Below are 23,931 nucleotides of genomic sequence, written 5' to 3'. Positions count from 1 at the left end.
TATATGAGCAGCTTATGACTTATCAATGGCAACTAAGAGAAACAAAGTCATAGGCATTAGTCATCTTCCTCTGTGGATGCTTGTAGTGAGTCACTTATTCCTTGGGAGGGTCTAATATAGTCAATTGCTTGAACTTTCCTTCTAGTTCTCTAGTCAATTAACATGAGTTTGGGAAAATGTTGGGGGGTGTCTAGATGCATGCAGTACGTACTTCAGTGCTATAAATAAGAGCTTCTGCATATTGAGGTAATCAGATTTCTTCTGTACAACAAAATGGCCAATACTGAAGAGCGTCTGCAACAGCTAAAGGCCTTTGACGAATCCAAAGCTGGGGTCAAAGGTCTTGTCGATGATGGAATCACCAAAGTCCCATCCATTTTCATGTACAAGCCAGAAGATCCCTCAGCCGAGGACATCCCAAGTTTCGGCAATCCAACTAGCCAACACCAATTCGGTATTCCAGTTGTGGACCTTGGTGATGCTCTCGCTGGAAGGCCTGCTAAGGTGATCCCAGATATCCGGCGGGCTGCAGAGAGTGTGGGGTTCTTTCATGTGGTTAACCATGGGATACCCAAGAGAGTGTTGGAGGAGATGCTCGAGGCGACGCGTGGGTTTCATGAGCTGCCAAGGGAGGTGAAGGCTGAGTACTATACTAGGGATCCCATGAGGAAGGTCAAATACTTCAGTAGCTATAATTTGTACCAGTCAAGATTTGCTACCTGGAGGGACAGCATGTTTTTTGACATGGCTCCCGAGCCTCTTGATCCCCAAGAATTGCCTCTGGTTTGCAGGTATATCCGTATATATATATGATCCATATATGATCATGCATCTGCATGTGCACGTGATTCAATTAATTAACGTGTTCTTTATCTCATTTCAGGGATATAACTATGGAGTTTTCTGAGCAAGTACAAAAATTAGCTGTCACTGTGTTTGAATTGCTATCTCAGGCACTTGGACTCAAACCTGACCATCTTTTCGGTTTGGACTGCGAAAAAGAGCATCTTATTATTAGTCACTACTATCCTCCATGTCCTGAGCCTGAGCTCACAATTGGCACAGCCAAACACCAAGATGGCACTTTCATAACACTTCTACTTCAAGATCATATTGGTGGACTTCAGGTTTTGCATGAAAACCAGTGGATTGATGTTCTTCCTCTGCCTGGAGCTCTAATAGTCAACATTGGAAATCTTATGCAGGCAAGCTTTTCTCTATGGTCTATACTTACATATGTTCCAACAAACACTCTTTACCATTAATATTGATCCAGTAACTCCTCTAATCTGTTAATTTCTCGGTGATTACTGCACATTCATTTTCCGTACCACGTACATATATAGGTAGATCTTCAATTACATATTTGTATTTCAGAGTCTTTGGATATAGAAACGTTAAAGTAGAAAAGAAGAAAAAGAATAGTACGTATACACATAACCTGGTATGAATTTCGTTATACAACTCAGATTCATGTAGCTTTGGGTAAAATATATGAATTTGGACCTATACCAAAATGTCTCTGGCAATTGTATATAGATCGATTGCATGCAGCTGTTTCGTTGTTTGTGATAATGCATGTTTTAGTGCAGATAATCTCAAATGATAAATTCGCAAGCATTGATCATAGAGTGTTGGCAAAGAAAGAAGGTCCAAGAGTATCTGTGGGATGTTTTTTCCAACCTGCTCCATCAGATAATCCGTCGAGGCTTTACGAGCCAATTAAAGAGTTGACATGCAAAGAAAATCCACCCATTTATCCAACAATTACCACGAAAGAATATTTTACGGTGTTATACAAAAACTCTATAAATGAGGTCCCTGTTTTAAAATCTTTGAAGTTGTGAAATTTGTCCATGACAATATTTCCAATATATAGGTACTTAAAATAAATGTACGTGCTTTAAGCATGTTCGTTGTTTTTTTTTTTTTTTTTCCTTTAAAGTTTTAATTTGGATGTTAATTGCCACTTTATGGCAATTCTCTAGTTTAATGCGGAGACGACCCGTTTATTTTGAGTATTTTCTGTTATGTTATTATTGTGTACTATAATAAAATGTTGTCATTCTCTGTTTGATGAGGAGATAGCCCTTCTATTTTCTATTTTCTGTTCTTTATTATTTATTTATATAATTGTCAATAAATAAAAAATTCTACTTGTAGTAGTGGAGTTTGATTGGTAAGCCAATCGAGGGAGGAGTTGTAAACTCAAACATTATTGAAGCGCAAAAAAAAAAAAAAAAAAATGCCCCGAAGAAGAGTAAAGCAGATAACAGAGTCATTTCTTTTTTTGTGATCATTTCAACTCAAGAAGATTAAAATCTAGTTGGGCCCTCAGCCCAAAAAGGCGCTCAGAAACCCCAATTAAAACCCAAGAGGTCTAATAAGTCATTAAAACATGGTCTATTTTTGCATAAGAATGGCGTCACTCTTTAATTGTTGTTATTAAGGCTTAGCCGCTAAGAGTCTACACACCAAAGACCAAACACAATGAGTGATAAGTTTACCAACCAATTACGCCACACTCTGCATGACTCGCAAGAAACAAGAAGCAAGAATATATAGTGAAAGCAAAGAAATTTTTTTCTTTTCGGTCAAAAAATAGCAAAGAAAAATTATTAGAGATCAAAGCTCCTGCTTTCGAAGATGATGAGCTCATCTGCTATGACTTAATTGGGATGGAACTACAACATTACAGCTCATGACTTATCAATGGCAACTAAAAGAAACAAAGTCAAAAATGTCTTAGTGGGTGATGTAAAAAATCGAGAAAATCAGACATCGGTCAGACACCAATGTTCAGGATACGAACACACATCGCTTCTAAAATCGATGTATAATCGTTATAATCATCATAATTTTGTATGTTAACTATATTTAATTCTTTAAATTTTCACATTTTATGCTTAATAAAGTATATGACGAATAATACCTAAGTGGATATTTAAATCAATTACAATTTCATAAATGATGTCTGACACTCTTCTAGACATCAGTTTTCAAAAACTATTGTTTGTTCTTGGCCATTTTTTCGTGCATCTTGCCACCTTATTTCCTAGGAACCACGTGGTTTGAAAGTTTTGTGGTCTTCTTCGGGATTCAGGATTCAAAGGATGCAGCGCAAATTCAAAGGATTGAACCTGCTCTGATACCAAGTAGAAAAGAATACTTCAATTTAGGGTTAGTTCAATGATCATATTAATTCATCCCACAATGGGGGTATATATACAAGTACAAATGAGTAGTCTAACTCTAATAGGAAACAATTTTTCTATAATGACATGATTTTCTATAATTACAATATATCCTAATTAAATAAGAATCCTAATTAATTACGGATTTACAGCGATTCTACGGAGAAGGGTTTGGTGGTTTCATGGTGCTCCCAACTAGAGGTTTTGGCTCATGAGGCTATTGGGTGCTTCATTACACATTGTGGTTGGAACTCAACTTTTGAGGCTTTGAGTGTTGGGAAATTAATCCCCCGTCACGCAAGTACTACTAGTAGAGATGGAAAAAAGAAATAAGCAAGCCAAGAAGACAACAAGATTTAATGAGGTTCGGCCAATATTCTTGCCTACGTCCTCGGAGAGTTTCACTTTCACTAATGAGAGATTTACACAAGTACAAGATTACACAGCTCAAATTTATACACAACTTGAGCACTCAAGTTTATACCCAACCCGAGCCCTTGTATCCAATCGGATGCCCCTTGTACACCCTCTCTCAACCTAGAAGATTACTCTACCCAACAGCTATTCACACAACTCACTTTTTCTTCTATATACAAAGACCCTTAGAGTTGCTCACGCAAAGATTGTTTCTGCTCTCTCCTTACTCTCTTTGTGCTTCTGTCCTCTTTCTCTCCTTTCTGCCGATATGGGGATTATATATCCCACACTCTCTCTCCAGCTCTCTCTTCAAAGCATGCTTTCTACTTGTTAATGTCTAAAAGTCCGGCGGTAGCTGAACCTTTGTTAACGCTGATCCGGTGGGCGGATCGATACTTGTGGTGCTCTCAAAGCCTCCGCTACCTGTCAAGTAAAATACAAAGAGCGTCAGAGGGAGACCGCATTGGGCGGTCTTCAACTCTCCGATGCCTAAGTTAGTCATTGTATTTATGTTGACAAAGTAACAGTAGGTAAGTATTGAATGCGTAATTAATGAGGAGAGAGGAGAGAACTTTTTATAGGTGAGGAGGAGGCTGTCCTCCTCCTTGGTTTCGATGTGGGACTGATGTGCTTCAGTTCCCAGCTCTGGGAGCTACTGATGCCATTTTGGCACGGCGCGTGGCGGCGCGTCGGCGGTGATCCGACGCTGTGGTTGTAGCCCGCCTGGCGGTGTGTCTGCATGTCATTCCTTTGGTTGGAATTAGTACCTTTGGCGGTACAATGAGCGTGGCCCATTATAGCTAATTATGCTTGCAAATGTACATGTATGTACAAGTCCCCCAAGTCCCCAGTCAAGGAAGGCAATCTTGGTTGGGGAGTTGCTCGGCGGTTTGAAGCGTTTTGTTCCGCTAGACTTGCAAGAGCATAATTAGCGTCAGTGCGTTGTCAACCACGGATTTTGTGAGCAAACGCTTTATACCCTTTCGGGTGGGCCCCTGCTAGGCCCCCCAGGGAGTCCCCCACTCCCCGGCTAAGATAGACCTCCGGATGGTCGGCAAATTGTTTGTTGAGGGGGAGCTGCACGGAGCAGAGGGTGTTGGGTAGCGAACCCAATCTTAGTACCCGAGTGACGGGGGTCAACGTGCCTGATCAGGGCCGTCGTAGACTGTTGACAAGTCCCCGTGTCCCGTAGGGACCGTCTGACCGTAACGCCGCGTGGCGGTCGTTGTCAGAGTGAGGCGTGGCCTCGGGATCCGCCGCTGGCGGATATCCCCCTACTGACTGCAGCAGGAAGCAGCGTCCAGTAGATGTTCCTGGCGGTACTTCATTGAGCGAAATTGCGCTGAACAAAGCACGCAACTTGCAAGATGAAAATGGGGTCCGCCAGATGTGTGTGGCGGAAGACGCCCCGCTTGCAGGATGGCAAGGGAGAAGTTTCGCTGGCGGTGTTTCGCTCAGCGGATACTTCGTCTCTTGGAAGATGACAAGGGAGAAGTTCTGTTGGCGGGGTTTCGCTTAGCGGAGACTTCGTCTCTTGGAAGATGACAAGGGAGAAGTTCCGCTGGCGGGGTTTCGCTCAGCGGAGACTTCGTCTCTTGGACGAAGACAAGGGAGAAGTTCCGCTGGCGGGGTTTCGCTCAGCGGAGACTTCGTCTCTTGGAAGATGACAAGGGAGAAGTTCCGCTGGCGGGATTTCGCTCAGCGGAGACTTCGGACGGTTGGGGAAGTCATCCCCAGCGGTTACTTCCACCAGACGCTTCGTCTGGTGGTGGTTGACACGTGTCCAACCTGTAGAGGGTTAGCGTGCGGAGGTTTGTCTCCTAAGCCTGGCCGTCTTCTCGCCATAAATGATAGTAATTATGGATTTCGTAACCGAGGCGACGCCTCGGTTAATCCGGAGAGTAAGTGGAGGTCTGCGACACGTGTACGGCTGTTGTGTGATGTCGTTTTTGAGCGGACGGCTGAGAACGCGCTGATGTTGACATAAAAGGGGGGGAAACTCAGCGAGATTTGACACTTTGGTAAAAGCTTCAAACTCACAGTCGTCGTCTTCTCGCTCTGTTCGTCCGAGACTGAAGAAAGAGGTTGCCGGAGCTTTGAGATACCGTTCCCGGAGAAACGACGATCTCACCCCCCTAAGATTGCTGCGCACCATCACATCGTAGGCTTCACCACCGAGGTTGGTACCTGGATTCCCTTTTCCCTGTTTCATTGAATCTGCTATTTTCTGGGTTTTTGTTGTTTTTGGGTTTGGGATGGTTTCTGTTATTTGGCGTGTTCTGAGGTGTGAAGTGAGATTTGGGGGGGGGGGGGGGGGGGTTGGGTTATGGTGGTTGGCAGGGAGTTGGCGTTTAGGGATGAGCTAGATGGTCGAATCTGGGTTGAGTGTGTTTGTTCTTATTTTGGCATTTTCTGGGTAAACTGTTCTTGATGTTCTTGGCTATAACTGATGTAAGAATAGGCTAGATCTGTGTTTATGCTAACTGGTGTGGATTTTAGGGTTTGGGATGGCTAACGTCATAGAGATTTCGAGCAGTGAGGATTCCGGGTCTGACGTGTCGTTCAGCGCGGCGGATAGGATATTTATTGACTCGTTGCGTCCGTCTGCCCATGCAGGAACCTCACCGCCAGAACCGCTAGAGGTTGAGCCGCTACAAACCATACCTTGGGAAGTAGCTATGGGTCGTGGTCCACGTCCAGAGAGCTCTAGGGCGGGTGAGGCCGCTGCTGCCAAAGCAAGGCGCGACGAGCCTTTGGCGAGCAATAGCGCTGCCAGCGGCTCCGCTGGGGAAGAAGAAACAGCGGGGGAGAATGCTGAGTCAGCGTGGTTCCTCCAGGATGGCACCGCCGTTGACGAGGCAGGAGGGCGGATGAATGCCGCCGCCGTCACTCGAATGAAGAAGACGTTCCGGTTGCCGGGCTCGGTGAAGCTACGCCCGCCGACGGTAGATGAGAAGGCGTCGATTCTCCTAGAGGGACTTGCGGCCGTGCATGAGGCGATATTCCGCCAAGGAGTGACACTCCCGCTGGTGCGCAATCTCCAAATCTTGGTGTGCGAGTTTGGCCTTGCCTTCGGTCAGATTTGCCCCAACATGTGGCGGTTGATACTGGCGATGAACTCACTGTGGCGGTTGTCCGGGTGCGAGGGGCCTACTGTGGCGGAAGTGCTTCACTTCTATGAGCTGGTCTACGTGAAGCGCTAGGGTTGCAAAGGGCAAGTGAACCTGAGTCGCCGCCAGGGAGCGCCCAAGCTGATCGAGAATCTAAGGGATTCAATGTCCTACTGGCGGGGGACCTTCTTCGTCGCCACAGAGGGGTGGGAGTATCAGGCTGGGGCGAATGATGAAGGGCCGACGTTTAGGATTAAGTCGGAGTTCCAACCTATCCGAGGTTGGTAACCAGTTTCTGCAGAATGTAGCTGGCGGGTGCTTGTATTTTGCAGATGTACTTTTACTAATCGATTTGTGTTTGTACAGCGGGATTGCGGTACAACTTAACGCGCGAGGAGGGGTGTCGCGTGGCGCGGATCAGAGGTTGTTGGCGGAACCGCAACTTGCTGGACTTCCGACTTCTGACTGGTTGGGAGTTGCTAGTCGAGCAGAAACTAACTCGCTCCGTTGGTAAGAAATTTCCGCCATACTGCTCTTTTTTGTAATAAGTAGCCCAGACTGACTGGTTTATTGTGTTTTTTTTTTTTAGAAACTCCGCCAGGTAACAAATCGAACCGCGACGCTTTCGAAAAAGCAATGGACCGTGCGGAGATTGATAACTTCCTGGAGACAATGTACGCCGAGGGGTTGGCGGCCCAGAAGACTGTAGTGAACCCCGAGACACTGGCGCTGAGCCAGTCCGAGGTTCCGGTGGTGTTGCAGATGCCGCTCCACTCTCACCTTGGCAACGACGGCCTGCCCGTCGTTCAGGCGGGGGTCCCCTTAGCAGGCGGCAAAAAGGGGGCCGCAACAGCGGCTACTCCAAAGGAAAGGGTACCCGCCAACAGGCGTGGTTCCCAGAAAGAAAGGCCGGTGCAGCCGGTAGGGACTGTCACCGCCCCAAGGGAGGAACCGCCGCTGAGGGTGACAAGGGCCGCTGGCGGGAACACAAGGGTGCTTGAGAGGAAGCGCCGGCAGATAGACTCCCCCGACGAGGAAGAGGGGGAGGATGTGGAGATTGTCGGGGGCCGGCAGCAGAAGAAGGCCCGTCAAGCCCCGCTTAAAGCTGCTGTGGCGGAAGGGGAGGCGCCCGCCGCCAGTGACTTGGACTCCTTCGCCGCCTACGCGGAGTTTATGACAGATGGCGAGCGGGAGTTCCTCTTCTATCTGTGCGAAAGGCTAGGGTTTGGCGGCCTAGCGAGGATCTCACGCCCGACAGCGATTGACCAATCGCCCTACAGCTCGGCGTTTGGTCAGATATCAGCTGGGCTGCACGACATGTTTGAGGCGGCGAAGAAGCAGCCTTTGGTCGAAGGGGAACTGAGGGAGGAGATTCAAAGCCTCCAGAGGGAGCTGGCGGAGGCGAGGGAGAAGCTGGCGGAGACAGAAAGGCGGCTGGCCAAGGCGGAATGTGACTTCGCCAACGCCCGCGGTAAGCTCAACGTGGCCATCGAGCGGGACTTGGAGAGGAATGACCGTGTCTCCAAGTTGGAGGAGGACATCGCCCTGCTGCAGGAGCAGATAGCCGCTAAGAACAAGAAACTTATTATTGTGCAGCGGGAGTCCGCCGCCAGGGCGACGGAGCTGAAGCGGCTGGAAGGCCAGGTTGCCCGCTTGAGGGCTGAAGGGGATACTGCCGCGGCCGCCGATGTTGAAGCATTCAAGCAGTCGGCGGAGTATGCGAAGGCGATGACCGAGTCAGCGAAGGCTGGGGCCCTAGCAAACATAGACATGCTGAAGCGGAAGGGCGCCATCGACTTCGTCAAAGCGTCACAGCCCGATGCGCCGCCGGCCAAGAGTGCCCCGCCGGAGAAAGATGTCGTGCCTGCCCCAGCGGGAGGCGCCCGCTCAGGCAGTGGAGAAAGCGGCGTACATCCGGCGGAAGGGTCCTAGCAGACCCCCAATCCCACCCCGTCAGAGGTGTCGCGTGCTGGATTCTTGGCGGCGCACACCCGGGCGGACGGCACCATAGAGACCCCAAGTCCGACAGCCCGAGGGTCCGATCAAACGAGTCGAGCGATCGTGCCGCCGCCTACTGAAGCAGAAGATGCCGAGGGCAACCCCTGAAGCCAGCTGGGACAGCAATAGATTCTCTTTTTTTTTTTTTTTTTTTTTTTTTTTTTTTTTTTTTGTAGCCGCTGAGGCATAATAACTTGTGTAACAAATATTTTGAAATGGAATGAAATTTTTGAAGTTTTGTTTGCTATGATGTGTTTGTACCGCTAGTACTTTAACTTATATTTTTCTTTTGTCAATCAATGAAACATTAAAGGAATTAAGATTGGTCCAAGTGCACCACGTAGCGGACGAAGTCCGCTGACAATTGCTGGCGTTGCCAGTTGCCCTCAGTGCTAGACTTGGTAACAATGGTTTGAATAATTCCTCGTTTCATTGATAGCTGATCGATCAGCGTGTACAAAAGTGGGGTAGTACCCGTTGGGTAGCTTCCCTTAGCTAAGTATTGAACAAAAATTTAGCTAAGTCAAGATGCTCCTGGGTAGCGGCATGACTATTTGTAGTAATACCGAAGGTGTTCGGTATTCCAAGGGTGGGTCGACGTGACGCCATCCTTGTCCATTAAGTAGAAGGTGCCTGGGCTAACGACTTCCACAATTTTGTATGGACCTTCCCAAGTTGGGCGGAGTTTTGTTGCCGGTGGAATTACTTCCTTCATTACCCAGTCCCCCAATTGGAGGTTCCGGGCCTTGACTCTGGCGTTGTAGAAACGCGATACCCGTTGTTTGTTTTGCAAGTTGTGCAAATGGGCCTTGTGTCTTTTTTCTTCTAGGAGGTCCCTGTCCAGGTTGACGCCGTCGCTGTTGGTCTCTGGGCAGTAGCCTTCGACCCTAGCGGTAGGCTGAGTTACTTCAACAGGTAGGACAACCTCTGTTCCGAACATCATACAAAAAGGGGTTTCGCCGGTGGCGGTAATTGGAGTTGTCCGGATGGCCCATAGGACCTCTGGAAGCTTTTCTGCCCACAAACCCTTGGCGTCGTCGAGCTTCTTTTTTAGCAGCTTCTTGATTATCTTGTTTGCTGCTTCGACCTGGCCGTTGGTTTGGGGATGGGCGACAGATGCAAAACTCAACTTGGTGCCAAGGTTGGCGGTAAAGGAGATGAGTTCCTTGTTGTTGAACTGTGTGCCGTTGTCTGTAATGATTGTATGTGGGACACCATAGCGGCAATAGATGTTCTTCCAGAGGAAGTGAATTACCTTGGCGGTAGTTATTGCCGTCAGTGGCTCGGCCTCTATCCACTTGCTGTTGTAGTCGATGGCGACAATGATGTACTTGAACTGGCCCTTGGCGGTTTGGAACTTTCCCATCAAATCGAGGCCCCACGTGGAGTGAATCCATGGGCTGATGATGATGGACAGCGGTTTTGTCGGTGCATGTGGGAGATCTGCAAATTGTTGGCATTTGTGGCAAGACCTCGAAATCCGCCGGGCGTCATCACCAAGTGTGGGCCAGAAGTAGCCCTGTCGCATTGTGCGGTTGGCCAAGGATCTAGCGCCCGAGTGGTTTCCACATTCTCCGCCATGGATTTCTGCTAGGACGACCTTTCCTTCCTCTGGGGTTAGACAGCGGAGGTTGGGATGGGTGAATCCTTGGCGATAAAGCTTGCCATTCTGGATGTTGTAGCGGGTTGCTCTCCGCTTGAGCTGTCTCTCCTGGACCTTATCTTCTGGCAATGTGCCGCTGCGCTTGTATGCAATGATCTCGTCCATCCAGCTGGGACTGACCTCAATGCTGAAGATCTCCGCCAGGGTCTTTGTGATACTCGGCCTGTCAAGGCACTCCACTCTTGTGTCCGCTGGACTTTGATGTGGTTGGGCGGTTGCCAGTCTCGCCAGTGAATCAGCCTTAGCGTTCTTTTCCCTGGGGATTTGTGTGATGGTGTGAAATTTGAACTTTTTGAGCAACGTTTTGACGTACCCCAAATATGCCGCTAACTGCTGGTCCTTGGCTTGGAAGCTGTCGTTGACCTCGTTAACGACTAATTGAGAGTCGCTGAATATGTTGACGCTGTCAGCCCCCGAGTCAATGGCGAGGAGCAAGCCGGCAATGAGGGCCTCGTATTCCGCCATGTTGTTTGAAGCTTTGAAGTTGAATTTCAACGCATACTCCGCATTCAGTCCCTCGGGTCCTGTTAAGATGACTCCGGCGCCGCTGGCCTTGGCGCTGGCGGAGCCGTCCACATGCAGGTTCCAATCTGACTGTGGGGGAGTTGCCTCCTCAGCGGTTACCATTTCTGTTCCGGGCCCTGTCTCGGTACCGGGTTCTGGCTGACGCTAGGTGAGTTCAGCGATGAAGTCCACCACTGCCTGGCCCTTCATGGCGGTTCTTGGCTTGTATTCTATGTCAAACTCGCTGAGCTCAATGGCCCACTTGCTGAGGTGCCCTGAGTGTTCAGGGTTCTGCATCACTTGCCTCAGCGGTTGATTGGTTAACACATGGATGGTGTGAGCCTGGAAGTATTGGCGGAGGCGTCTGGCGGCAACAATGAGTGCGAGGGCTAGTTGCTCCAAGGGAGGATATCTTGTTTCTGCTCCGTTCATGCCTCTGCCGGCGTAGAACACTGGGAGCTCGTCTTGGCCTTCCCGCCGGACAATGGCGCAGCTTACCGCCGACACCGAGACCGCTAGGTAGATGAACAGTGTCTCTCCTTGCACAGGGACAAAAAGGAGAGGGACTGCCGCTAGGTATTCCTTCAGGCCCTGGAACGCCGCCTGACACTCTGCGTTCCAGTTGATGACTTTCTTGTGAGTCGTTTTGAGGAGCTTGAAAAATGGGGCACACTTATCAGTGAGTCTGGAGATGAATCGAGAGAGGGCGGTTAACTTGCCCTGGAGGCATTGGACGTGCACCTTATACTCAGGGTCCGCCAGGTCAAGGATGGCCTGCACCTTGTCTGGGTTAGCCTCGATGCCCCGTTCGCTGACGATGTAACCCAGAAATTTGCTGGCGGTGACCCCAAAGAAACATTTTTCTGGGTTGAGGCGCATACCATAGGCCAGGAGAATGGTTACTATGATCTTGAGGTTTGCCACATGTCTGCTGGCCTTTATGCTCTTAACTAGCATGTCGTCCACGTAGACCTCGATGATTTTTCCCAGATGTTCAGCGAACATGGCGTTCATCAACCGCTGATAAGTTGCACCGGCGTTCTTCAGACCGAAAGGCATGACATTGTAGCAGTAGAGGCCTTTGTCAGTGGTGAAGGTGGTGCATTCCTGGTCGCCGGGATGTATCTTGATCTGATTATATCCGGAGAAAGCGTCCATCATACTGAGGAGCTCGTGTCCGGCGGTTGCGTCGACCAGCTGATCAATACGAGGTAGCGGGAAACTATCCTTTGGGCATGCCTTGTTGAGATTTTTGAAGTCGACACACATCCGCCACTTGCCGCTGGGCTTTTTGACCATTACCAAATTGGAGATCCACTGGGGATAGATGACTTGGCGGATGAATCCAATGCCCTGGAGCTTGGCAACTTCCTCTCCTATTGCCTGGTACTTTTCCTCATCAAAGGCCCTCCGCTTCTGCTTGATGGGATAAAAGGATGGTTTGATGGTCAGCTTGTGAGTTATAATTTCAGGAGATATACCTGGCATGTCAGCGTAGGACCAGGCAAAGACGGCGGCGTTATCACGCAGGAACTGTGTGAGCTCCGCCGCTACCTCTGGGTCAAGCTGGGCGCCTATGCGGACCGTCCGCTCAGGGTGCTCGTCCGAGATGCAGATGACTTTCAACGATGTCTCCGGGTTGACTGGTTCCTTCTTTACATACTTCTTCTCCTCATCCCTAGGATCCTCAAAGATGTTTGGTGGCGGTGCCTGATTACCCACCGTCAGAATTTCATGGCGGCGTGTCGACCGCGCCATAGTAGTTGAATAGCACTCTCGAGCCAACTGCTGACTTCCTCTCACACAGCCCGTGCCGTTGGGTGTGGGGAACTTCATGAGAAGCATGTATCCGGCGATGATGCACTTGAGCTTGTTTAGCGCTGGTCGTCCAATGATGATGTTGTACGAACTGAAACAATCGAGAATAATGAACTCCGTATGTACCTCCGCCATGCATGGACTAGTACCAATAACCAGTCGCATGTAATCCGACCCCAGCGGTTGTGTGACGTCGCCGGAGAAGCTGAGCAGTGGCTCGTGATCCTGGAGTAGTTTCCTATTCCGCTTGAGGTGGTTGTAGCAGCCGTTGAAGATGACATTGACAGCGGACCCGCTGTCCACCAAGATTCTCCCTACTGAGAATCTGCCAAGGATGGCGTCGACCAAGAATGGGTCGTCATGCGGTAGATGCACTCCGCGCTCCTCCTCATCCGAGAAGGTAATAGGTTCCCAACCTGATTTCGGGAGCTTGGCGGACCTCTCGTAGCGGATGTTGCAGACCTCCTTTGGGTGATTGGCGCGTGCATAGCGCTTTCTGGCCCTGTGAGACATGCTGGTGATTGGAGCGTCGCCATCGATGGTGTTGATGCGGCCCAAGGTCTCAACGTTGGCAATTACTGGTGGTGGTTGGCGTACCTTGAACTGCTCCAGCTTGCCGTCACGGTACAGGGTCTCAATGGCCGTTTTGAGAGCATTGCAGCTGTTGGTATTGTGGCCGCTGTCCTCGTGGTATTTGCACCACTTGCCGGTGTTCCTGGGTTTGCCCGTCTTTGGGTACTTTGGAGGGGGTGGCGGTGGGATTTGATCCTTGCACTGATTGTAGATGTCTTCATATGAGGCCGTGAGGACCGTGAACACTGCGTACCGCTGCGAGGACTCTGCCTGCTTGTTGCGGTTATCCCCGTAGGTTGGGCGGTTGCCCTTGTTGTAATTCTGGTCCTTCTGCCGCTTGTTCTGGTGGTGGCCCTGCTGCCACTCCCTCTTCTTGTCAGTTGGCGGTGTTGAAGGGGTCTTGTTAGCGGTTTCCTGATGAGTGGGGGACTGCCGTGATGATTTTGTTGGGGTTGCTGGTGGCGGTGGGGTTTCTCCATATGTAATGAATTCCGCCTGGGCGTGGATGACCGCCTCACTCATGATGTGGTCGTACGCCGCATTTGGGTGATTGTAGTTGAGGTGATAGAGGAATGGCCCCTTGAGAAGTCCCTGCTTGAAGGCCGCCGATGACATTGTTTTGTCTAGGTCACGGCACTGAGACGCTGCCGCTCGCCACCTTGTGACGAAGGCCTTCAGTGATTCGTCCTCCCCCTGCTTGACGCTGAACAGCTGACTTGTGTTGTGATGCCCGGCGGACAATAAGATGAACCGGGAGAGGAAAGCGTGTGATAGTGCATGGAATGAACTGACAGACCCCGGTGGACACTCAAAGAACCAGTTCATTGCCTCGCCATCCAACGTTTCGCTGAACAAGTGGCACAAGGTGGCGTCGTCGAATCCCTTATTGTTGGTGACCTTCTTGAAGGTTTCCATGTGGACGAAGGGATCAGACATTCCGCCGTAATGCGACATCTTTGGGGTTTTTGCAGACGCTGGTCTGATAGCTTGCAGAATCGCAGCGGTAAAGGGCCCAGGTCTGGAAGCGAAAAGTGGATTCTGAGTTGGCGCTGGGGCGCCTGACTCTGCCCGGATCAACCTTTGCTCCAGTTGGTGCATCCTTTCCAATATCTGGGCGGTTGTATGGCCGGCGGAATCGGCCTGAGTACTCCGCTGGACCTGCCTGCGCCTTGGCGCAGGCGGATTGCCTTCAGTCCTTGCCCTAGCTTCCGAGCGGTTGGTATACGGTAGTGACTCCGCCTCCTGCTCTATCATTAGTTGGGGGATGGGCGGTGGTCCCATTCCCAACAATTCAGGTGGGTCCAGCGGTACCTGCATTTGTATGACGGGCCCCGGTACCAATGTGCCAGTGCCGGGTCGACTACGCCTGGTGCTACGTGACTGCTCGCTCGGTGCTGGGCGGGCGGTGGCCTCCAACGTCCTCTTTAGTTCCTCGAAACGTGCCATGAGCGTAGCCACCTGTCTTTGGGCTTCAGCCTTTTCCTTGCTCTCCTCCTCACGCTCTCTGTTTGCCTTATGAAGATCCGCCAGTGCTATCTCGTACATAGTGACGAGATCTTGGCCCGGCGGGCGGCTGCCGCTTGGGTTTGCCTCGCCGCCGGGGTTGGTCGTGGTTGTGAATAGTGCGCGGTTAACGCCTACCGCTGGGTCGGAGGGTTGGGGGATGGCGGACTGGTCCGCCTGTTCCTCAGCGTTTCCTCCACTACCGTTAGTCATGGTGGATGTGGTGGGATGACCTTTTGTTCAAGGGTTCCCACAGACGGCGCCAATGTTAATGTCTAAAAGTCCGGCGGTAGCTGAACCTTTGTTAACGCTGATCCGGTGGGCGGATCGATACTTGTGGTGCTCTCAAAGCCTCTGCTACCTGTCAAGTAAAATACAAAGGGCGTCAGAGGGAGACCGCGTTGGGCGGTCTTCAACTCTCCGATGCCTAAGTTAGTCAATGTATTTATGTTGACAAAGTAACAGTAGGTAAGTGTTGAATGCGTAATTAATGAGGAGAGAGGAGAGAACCTTTTATAGGTGAGGAGGAGGCTGACCTCCTCCTTGTTTTCGATGTGGGACTAATGTGCTTCAGTTCCCAGCTCTGGGAGCTACTGATGCCATTTTGGCACGGCGCGTGGCGGCGCGTCGGCGGTGACCTGGGGGTGATCCGACGCTGTGGTTGTAGCCCGCCTGGCGGTGTGTCTGCATGTCATTCCTTTGGTTGGAATTAGTACCTTTGGTGGTATAATGAGCGTGGCCCATTATAGCTAATTATGCTTGCAAATGTACATGTATGTACACTACTTTTTCTTTTCTTTTCCCTGTCTTATGCATGTTTTCATTTCCCTTGTCTCTTGCATGTCTCCTGCATGCTTTCCCTTTCTTGTCTCCCACATGCTTTCTTTTTGTAAGGAGGGACGTCTTACCTAACAATCTCCCCCTCCCGACTTAGATGGAGAGCTCCGCATTACTACTTCAATCCTTGAAGTCATCTCAATTCGAGACACAACTTGTTATACCCACAATTATTCCATTGGCCTTTTAGTTGCGCAGTTACACATAATCAGAGTTAATTGCATTTGTCCTAACTCCCCCTGATTCAATCGGCCAATACCATGTGTAACTGCCCCGAGACAACTATCACTTGTTGACTCTGAAGAGGGATCTCGACTCGACCCCTTCCTCAGTAGGATTTACCTTCTCACCATCGTCTGAAACTTGGAAACTTGTCACTGGAGTCTCTGCTATACTCGCAAATGAGACCCGTTTCAGGTACCTGCATCCTTGTGCACACCGTTTCCCTTCAACCTTCGAGGTCTGAGTTTTTCCTATCAGACGGAACATACTTCCACCCTTTTCTCCCTTCATTAGGACCATGCAGCCATGTGATATCACTACTAGAAAAACACCATTTAAGGACACTGAAACTGTGTCCTTAAATACATACAAGGACTTTTTTTTTAAAGAGTCCTCTATCCAGCAGTCATTATAAGTCTCAAACAAGGACACTGAAAACGTGTCCTCTTTTCTATACGAGGACACAGTTTGTGTGTCCTTAAAGCTCTAGATGCAGTGTCCTTAAATCCATAAGAGGACACCTAAATTGCATCCTTATATCTTCTAATAGGTGTCCTCTATTCTATACTAGGACACACAAACTGTGTCCTAAAAGCTCTGAAAATGGAGTCCTTGAAACCATAAGAGGACACAAAAAATACACTCATATGTGTCCTTAAAACTAAAACAGGACACTTAAAAGAGTCATAGAGGACGTTCAAAACGTGTCCTTAAAACTTGTAAAAAACCCAAAAAAAAAAATTTAATTAATAATAAAAGGAAGCTTTCTCCAATTGTACACCCCTCAAAATACACCACCAAATGCAATATTAACTGAATCAAAATACACCATATGCAAACAAATTTATAAAGTATAACAAATTACAGTTCAACAATTCTAGTCAAGTAAATCAATGTCCTGCACCTTGTAGGTTTATAGTTGCTTAATCTGCTTCCCAATATCTTCAATTATAACCTGATACATATAGCACAAACCAATATCAAGTACATATTAACACTCCTAGAGCGTACTTGTGAAGACAGATACAACACAATGAGGTTATGAACATTAAGGATGAAACTGGAGCGTACATGCCATTCAGTCTGTCCCTCCGCATTTTTTGTCTACAGGCTTTAGAATGAAACACATTGCACGATCCGGACCTCAGACTGTGACAGAAACAGTACAGATAATTCAAAATTGCATCATCAAGAAGAGAGATCGATGGAAAAACTACATGGGACATGATGAATACAACTTTTATCTCACATCAATAAAAAATAAAAAATAAAAACTCAAACTGTACATGGGTAGTAATATATAAATTTCTGTTTCACAGGTCAGTAAGAAATAAGAATAGAACTGAAAATATAGGTACCATTTGTTCAACCCAGTTTTCTTGAGAATCTCGAAATTTCTAAATAAGCCATCAATGCCCACTGAGATGATAACAACAACAAAAAATGAGTTCTTTCTTGAAACAAAGATACTTATAATAATTATTATACTCATTTTCTTGAAACAAAAATGAGTATAATATTTATACTCAAATTAAAAGAAAACCGCGTTTAAGTTGGTTAGTGTACTTGCATCAACATCTCCATACTTCAAGATTCCCACAGGAAAATGGACCTATTTGAAAATGCGCAAAACAGAAATGAGATGCCTTTATATACAAACATCACAGCAATGTCATCCTCTTAGTCACACACACATGAAAACAATACCTCAAAACTGAACTGAAAATGGAGAACACAGAAAAATACTCACAGGCACACCGAAACAGAAACGAATACTTGACAACTGGAATTCAACGATTTCCCATATCTGATTACACAAAGCTGAGCTTAAATGCCAACCCTCACAAAACCTACAAAGAAAAATATCGATCACCCACAAAACCAAAGTCAAAAGTGCATGCATCGAATTCAAAACTAACCAACAAAGGTCTAGATAGCAAAAACACCTATGAAAGGCGGTGTTTTTTGCCGAGCCTCTGACTAATCTATTCATGACAAACAGAAATATTAAAGGGGATCCATATTGAAGCACACTGAAATATTAAAGAACACAATGATGTAAGAGCATCATGACAAATTGACAATGCAGAATTTTGAAACTAAACCCAAGAGCAAGCCTTCCTTTTTCTCCACAAAAAATTATAACATGCAAGTATCATCAGTTCCAATAGGTAAGAGCTTGCTCTTATCTAATGAAATTCCAATTCAAAATATACCAAACAATGACAGTCAACAAAATGAAGGCAGCATTTATTCTGAATTTACAAAATGAAAACGAGAGCTTATCATGGCCATTAGCAGCAGCTGCCTGGGTAAAGTACATCATCTAACACAGCTGAATTCACTAAATTTGTTGTTACATCAGTGAGCATGGCACTGTTGTGTAAGCCTGTAAGGAATCACAAGCCTGTACATCATCTTCAGGCCCATTCCTTTTCTGTTTCCTTGAGATACTGTTTTCTGCTTCTGCAAATGAGTCTCAACTTCAACAAGTCAGATTAATACTACCTCTGCTTGTAGTAGTGAATGTGAAAGCTGAAAAAGCAGTACTTAATACTTCAATTGAAATAAGAAAATAGGGTAATGTACCTCCTTATTTGTTTGAAATGAGACCGGAAGCCCCAACTCATTCATTTGTCTAGTAAGTTCCATATCCTCTGGCAAAGTTCCACATTCTGAAACCCAGAAATTCCACCTAAAAGGTTTAAGACTACTACAGACACATAATTATAAGACGAAATTACTAAACGCGCAGCGAGCTCTAGAAAATTAAAAGAGATAGTTAAACACAACAAAGAAAGCATGAAAGTGAATCCACTAGCCTGAGGAAAGGGCGTTTGAGCCATCGTCTCAGTCATCCTCAGCTAGTTTCTGTAATCATAGGTGAAATTCATAGCATTCGTTTAGTAATAAGTCTCAAACTTCCAGCAATATAAACACAACCCTGCAAAGTTGTATGAGTATGAACAAGTGAAGAAACTGTAGTTAATAGTGTAATCATATCTTACATTAATATGTTCAGAGTTGAAGACCTCAAGGCATTTACTTTTTCTCCTCAAGTAAGAATATGAACCTTCAACAACCAATAGCGCCAAAAATCGGAAGTCAAATATTGTTGTCTGCTCAACAATAGACATGTAAAGAAATGCTTAGAACAGATTGTTATACGTTAACAGAACAAACACTACTACAGAAATTGAAACAGACGACGGGCAAAAACTGTCGTCTGATATGGAGGCTGACCGTCGTATATCGAGGCGCCGTCTGATGAAGGTCGATTGTAGGGAACCGTCGTGTGAAGGGCTCGGCAGCATGCCGACAGCCTATCGACAGCATGCCGGCAGCCTGTCGACAGCATTGGCTGTTGTGTACTATTCTTCAGACAACGGGCGATTTTAAAAACTGTTGTGTGATTGCGATTCAGATGTCGTTTTATTTTATGGTCATTGTGTGACTTATATTCAGACGACAGTTTTTATTTTGTAGCCGTCATAACTATTGTATACATTCGACAGTTCTTTTGGCAAAAAGTGTGGTGTGAAGACTAACAATTAAATGTATCTGTGCTTTAAGATGACACATTGAGCTTTTACAATTGTGCTATAAAATGTTGGTCAAGATATATAACAATCAAATTAATTCAAATCCCACCATATGTAAAATGAATTCAGTAAATTGATATCAAATAGGGAGTATTTCCCAAATATTCATACACAAATTTAAGAGGGTCATTTGTACATTTGTCTTATTTCTCTGTTTCTGTCGACTTTTGCTATTTTGTACATCATACAATGGCCGAGTACCCTTGCAGCTCCATGTCTACAAGTCGAGCTACTGTCTGTGATCCTTGGGACTAGTAAGAATGGGCAGCCCTTCTTTGAGTTCCAACTGATATCCCAATAACCATTCCAACAACAATTGAATAGATGCAGAAGTTTTCAATTGATGTTAAAAGCTGCAACCATCAAACAAACATTACTTTTTGTTTACATTTAGCATCGGTGAAATTGGTCATTAATACAATGTATAGAAATTGTTCCCATCTATTAACCCATAAGATTAGCTCATCTATGATTAATACATGCAAGGTGGAGAATGTGAAATAAACCTGCTGGAAATAACTAACGTGTATTGTTTTCTCCACAAGATCAGCTGACTTTCCAGAGAAAGTATGGATACATATTTTCTAATAATCATGTATAGCCTTGGCACATGCAAACATATGAAAATATAGGTCTACTTTTAGCATCTGCCTTCTCGATAAGGTATTAGCCAGTTTGGTTAGATCTTTTCCTTACTTTAATGAGGTCAAGAATGCAATTACCTGACTTGAGTTGCAAAGCATGGTTTCAGTATGTGCATAGAGTTCCTCTGACAATGAAGCATGATAGAGCCTTATATACTTTTTTTCCAACTACCTGAAGATAAGCAATCAATTCGAGTCACATAGATGTTTGATCATAGAAACTAGTAACTTGCCAAAATATGCATCAATGCACACACAAACACATACATCCACGTGGAAGTACATGCATACAACATATGCCTTTGTATATGGAATTATGATTCATGACATATATGCATGGTAAAATGGTTCTGCACTTAAAAGTTAAAACAAATATGTTTCATGGGCACTAAAAATCTTAGTCTTCACAACAAATGGAGGTGTGCACATCTAGTATAAGTGAGGGTATAGTATGACTGCACGTTGATAGAGCTGTAAGAGGACGTATGAAGTCTTTAGGTACCTTACTTTGTATAAAATATGAAGCTAGGTAGCAGCTTGACATATATAAAGAGACACTGATGCAAGAACAATAACAGAGAGATATTTAGTTAAAAGAAACAAAGAGAAAACTGCATCTTGATCCTACTTTCTTTCTTTTGTTTTTTTGTTCCCAACCAAATAATCCTGAGAAGATTGAAACCAAAACAATCCTATTTTTCTTTTCAGTAGATTAAAAACATCTAAGGCAATTACTTCCGACTGCAATCATAAAACAGATTTGCGAGTTCTGTAAGACAGTAAAAGTAATTAACTGCACTATGCCACTACGGGAACAATATAACAACACTTTTTACATGACCTTTACTTCTCCTCTTACCTTTCGTGATTTTGGAATGAATCAACCTCTTACTTTGATATTCTAGGACCATGCTTTTCAAAAGTACAGAAAACATCACAGACATAAACTAATGATATGGTTGGTACCAAGATGATTATATGCACCAAAGTAAAGCTCCCTCATAAGTGACAAAGACCTCAATATGCTAGATACAATTGATTACAGCGCCTTTATATTCACCACCATAATCTTAAAAATAAATAAGAAAGACCAATTTTTTCCCTATCAGAAGTTCCTATACTTGCAGGACATAAAGTAATATATATATATATATATATATATATATATATATAAGCAGCTGTAAGCGTTCTGTATAAAAAAAACCATGATCAAATAATTCCTTAACAGTGCTGATATCAATGGTATATGAACAGATCTACAACCGATTCATATTTATATGTTCAATTGAGCAATATTCCCTACAACCTACAAAACAAAATGTTTGATACACCAAGGCAAGAATATATACTTCAAGAAATCAAATATTGCAAAACTTAAAACTGAAAATAGTACCTGTATTGGAATGTACAAAAATGAGATAACATCAAGTTTCAGTATCTCCAAAACGGAAGTGCTAGCTTCTCTAAGCAGCTGAAACTTAATTCCAAAAATCATTGTCATGTAGAGGCCAAAATAATGATGAAAATAAATAAAATCACCAAAACCAATATAGAATTCAGCAGTGGCACAGTACATGCATAGCGTAATTCAATTTACCACAAGTCCACAACTGATGCAATTCAATTTACCAAAACAGATGCAGTTCTATTAATCAAGATAGGCAAAACTGCCAAATTTCATTAAACCAAAACAGATACAATAAGCATTAAGCAAACTAGGAAAGTCCAAAACAGATACAACTCATACAAGAATCCCTGAACAGAACACCAATCAGAAACTTAAGAACCAGAACAGATGCAGAATCAGCTCGAAGAATCAGAGATTCAAAATGCCCAGCAACAGCAAGGCAGCAACTTAAACATTCTAAGTTTCTTACATTCATAGTTTCAAACTTTCAATTGAAGAATTAGCGAGTCAGCGACTCACCGAGCTTGAGCCTTGAAGAATCAGCGACTGACTGAGCTTGAAGAGTCGAACCCAGAATCTGCTTTGTTGCTTGACGGCTTCAGGAAGAGACCGAAGAGTTGAAGAGAGCAAACTGCAAACCAAGAGTGAAAAGTGAAAACCCAGAAATTCGTGAGAAAGAGAAACTCAGATTCATGAGAAATTCGACTCACTTGCTCAGTCGATGTGTTTTGTCGATGTGTGACCATGCTGGAGCCTGGAGAGGGAGAGAGCCAGAGAGGACAGAGGAGAGCCAGAAAGGACAATGGCGATGGCGACTTCGTCATTTTGAAATTTGAACCCAGACTGAAGAGAGGCGATGGCGATGGCAAGCGGCGGAAGGAGAACCCTAATCTTCGAGACAGCAACTCACCGATTTGGGCATTTAGCTTTTTAAATGCCCAGAAATTACCCAAATCTCTTTCTCTTTCACTTTGTACAAAGCAAAAAACACACAGCCGATCTCGGAAATTGCAAGAGAGAGGGGGGTTGTTACCAGAGATAGTTGGATTTGATGTTGGCCTGAGCGCGGTCAGAATAGAGCTCGGAGTTGTTGAGGTCAACATCGATGAAGGGCTTCACTATTTCCCAGATCGAATAACCCATTAGGTTTTGGTCTGGGTTTGTCGAGAAGAGAGAGAGAGAGAGAGAGAGAGAGAGAGAGAGCTTTGGTTGGGATTTGTAGAAGAAGAAATAGGGTTTGACGAGAAAAGGTTTGTCGAGGGGGAGAGAGGTCGGGTTTTGCCAAGCAGAGGGAGTGTTGGGGTTGCCAGTGAGTGCAGAGTGTGAGGCAAGTCGAGAGAATTGGGTCTGTCGAGAGTGAGGCGAGGCGAGAGTGAGGCGCTGTCGAGAGAGGGTTTTGATTTTGGCCTTTTGGGTATGTTTGTTCTTTTTGTTATTTTGTTTTACTCGAGTGTTAGGGTTTCAAACTCGACCCTATCAATTTGGACAAGGAATGACACAACAGATTTGTGTAAAAATGTGGTCTGAATACAACCATTTAAATTTGAGGGTTTTCTCATCGAATGTTTAATACCTATTAGGGGGGAATGTGGAGTTTGATATGAGATTTGGCACCACATACATGGCAGAAAATTTGCCACTCAATTTTTTTTGGGTCATACAACGGTTCTATCCTTAAACGTCTTCTAAACTCATTCGTAATTCCTTATCAGACGACGGATTTTATAAAAACGACATCTAAAAAAATAAAAATCAATCAGACGACGGAAAATTGTGATGCGTCGTCTGAGAGGCGTCGTCTGATTCAATTTTTGTAGTAGTGAAAATAGGTAATATACTTGCACCTATCATAATCATCATTATCACCAACATCAAACAAATTTAAAGGACAAATTCTTACAAAAGAAAATAAAAATTAAATCTCTAAGGTCTCATGGACAAAAATTCAGAGAGGATGATGAATCGACGACCTTCCAAAACCTTTTCAATATTCTTATGCTTTGGAATTTTCAGTTTATTAAACAGCGAAATCAATGAAAAATGGAGCGAAAACTAACCTTACCTTCATATGCGCTGTCAATGTCCTGGGCTTGAAGCATAAATGAACACTATGCCAAAAAAGCTATCAGACGACAGAGGATATCTGTCGTCTGATTAAAGAAATTTCTGTTGTCTAGTACGGTGCCGTCTCTTGGGGAATCAGACGACAGATTTCCTCTGTCGTCTTATTTATCAGACGACAGAAATTTTTTGGGTCTTCTGTTGTCTGATGAAATCGAGACATGAGGTAGTGAATTCAAACGACAGATAAATGTCGTGTGAACTAGAAACAAATAACAGTTCCTTATAATTTATGTGGTCTGAATGGACTTATAATAACAGTTAAGTGTTGTTTTATTCTAAGTTCAATAACAGTTAACTGTCATTCGTATTCAGTT

The 23,931-nt window shown here is 45.5% G+C and overlaps 1 protein-coding gene and 2 long non-coding RNA genes across 6 annotated transcripts; 1 reads left to right on the top strand and 2 right to left on the bottom strand.

Moving 5' to 3' along the window:
• Nucleotides 1-248: 248 nt before the first annotated feature.
• Nucleotides 249-2,077, top strand: LOC133739706 (1-aminocyclopropane-1-carboxylate oxidase homolog 1-like). Its single transcript, XM_062167496.1, has 3 exons — nucleotides 249-791; nucleotides 884-1,205; nucleotides 1,593-2,077. The coding sequence occupies exons 1-3, from the start codon at nucleotides 274-276 to the stop codon at nucleotides 1,845-1,847; spliced, it is 1,095 nt and encodes a 364-aa protein (XP_062023480.1). The 5' UTR covers nucleotides 249-273; the 3' UTR covers nucleotides 1,848-2,077.
• A 14,554-nt stretch (nucleotides 2,078-16,631) lies between these two features.
• Nucleotides 16,632-18,954, bottom strand: LOC133739929 (uncharacterized). Of its 2 annotated transcripts, none has more exons than XR_009860900.1 (3): nucleotides 18,848-18,954; nucleotides 17,590-18,710; nucleotides 16,632-16,988 (listed from the first exon to the last, which is right to left on the bottom strand). It is a non-coding gene; the product is annotated as an uncharacterized LOC133739929 (long non-coding RNA). The 2 variants fall into 2 exon arrangements; XR_009860899.1 differs by lacking the exon at nucleotides 16,632-16,988 and having other exon boundaries at nucleotides 17,128-17,689; nucleotides 17,786-18,710.
• Nucleotides 18,955-19,496: 542 nt separating this feature from the next.
• On the bottom strand, nucleotides 19,497-22,912 carry LOC133741504 (uncharacterized). Of its 3 annotated transcripts, none has more exons than XR_009861971.1 (5): nucleotides 22,204-22,912; nucleotides 21,963-22,124; nucleotides 21,479-21,562; nucleotides 20,164-20,257; nucleotides 19,497-19,794 (listed from the first exon to the last, which is right to left on the bottom strand). It is a non-coding gene; the product is annotated as an uncharacterized LOC133741504 (long non-coding RNA). The 3 variants fall into 3 exon arrangements; XR_009861970.1 differs by having other exon boundaries at nucleotides 22,013-22,124; nucleotides 22,204-22,910; XR_009861969.1 differs by having other exon boundaries at nucleotides 21,479-21,556; nucleotides 22,013-22,124; nucleotides 22,204-22,909.
• Between the last annotated feature and the right edge of the window lie 1,019 nt (nucleotides 22,913-23,931).

Source organism: Rosa rugosa, chromosome 3 (assembly GCF_958449725.1).
Source record: "Rosa rugosa chromosome 3, drRosRugo1.1, whole genome shotgun sequence".
NCBI lineage: Eukaryota > Viridiplantae > Streptophyta > Magnoliopsida > Rosales > Rosaceae > Rosa > Rosa rugosa.
This window is presented reverse-complemented; position numbering and strand designations above follow the sequence as displayed.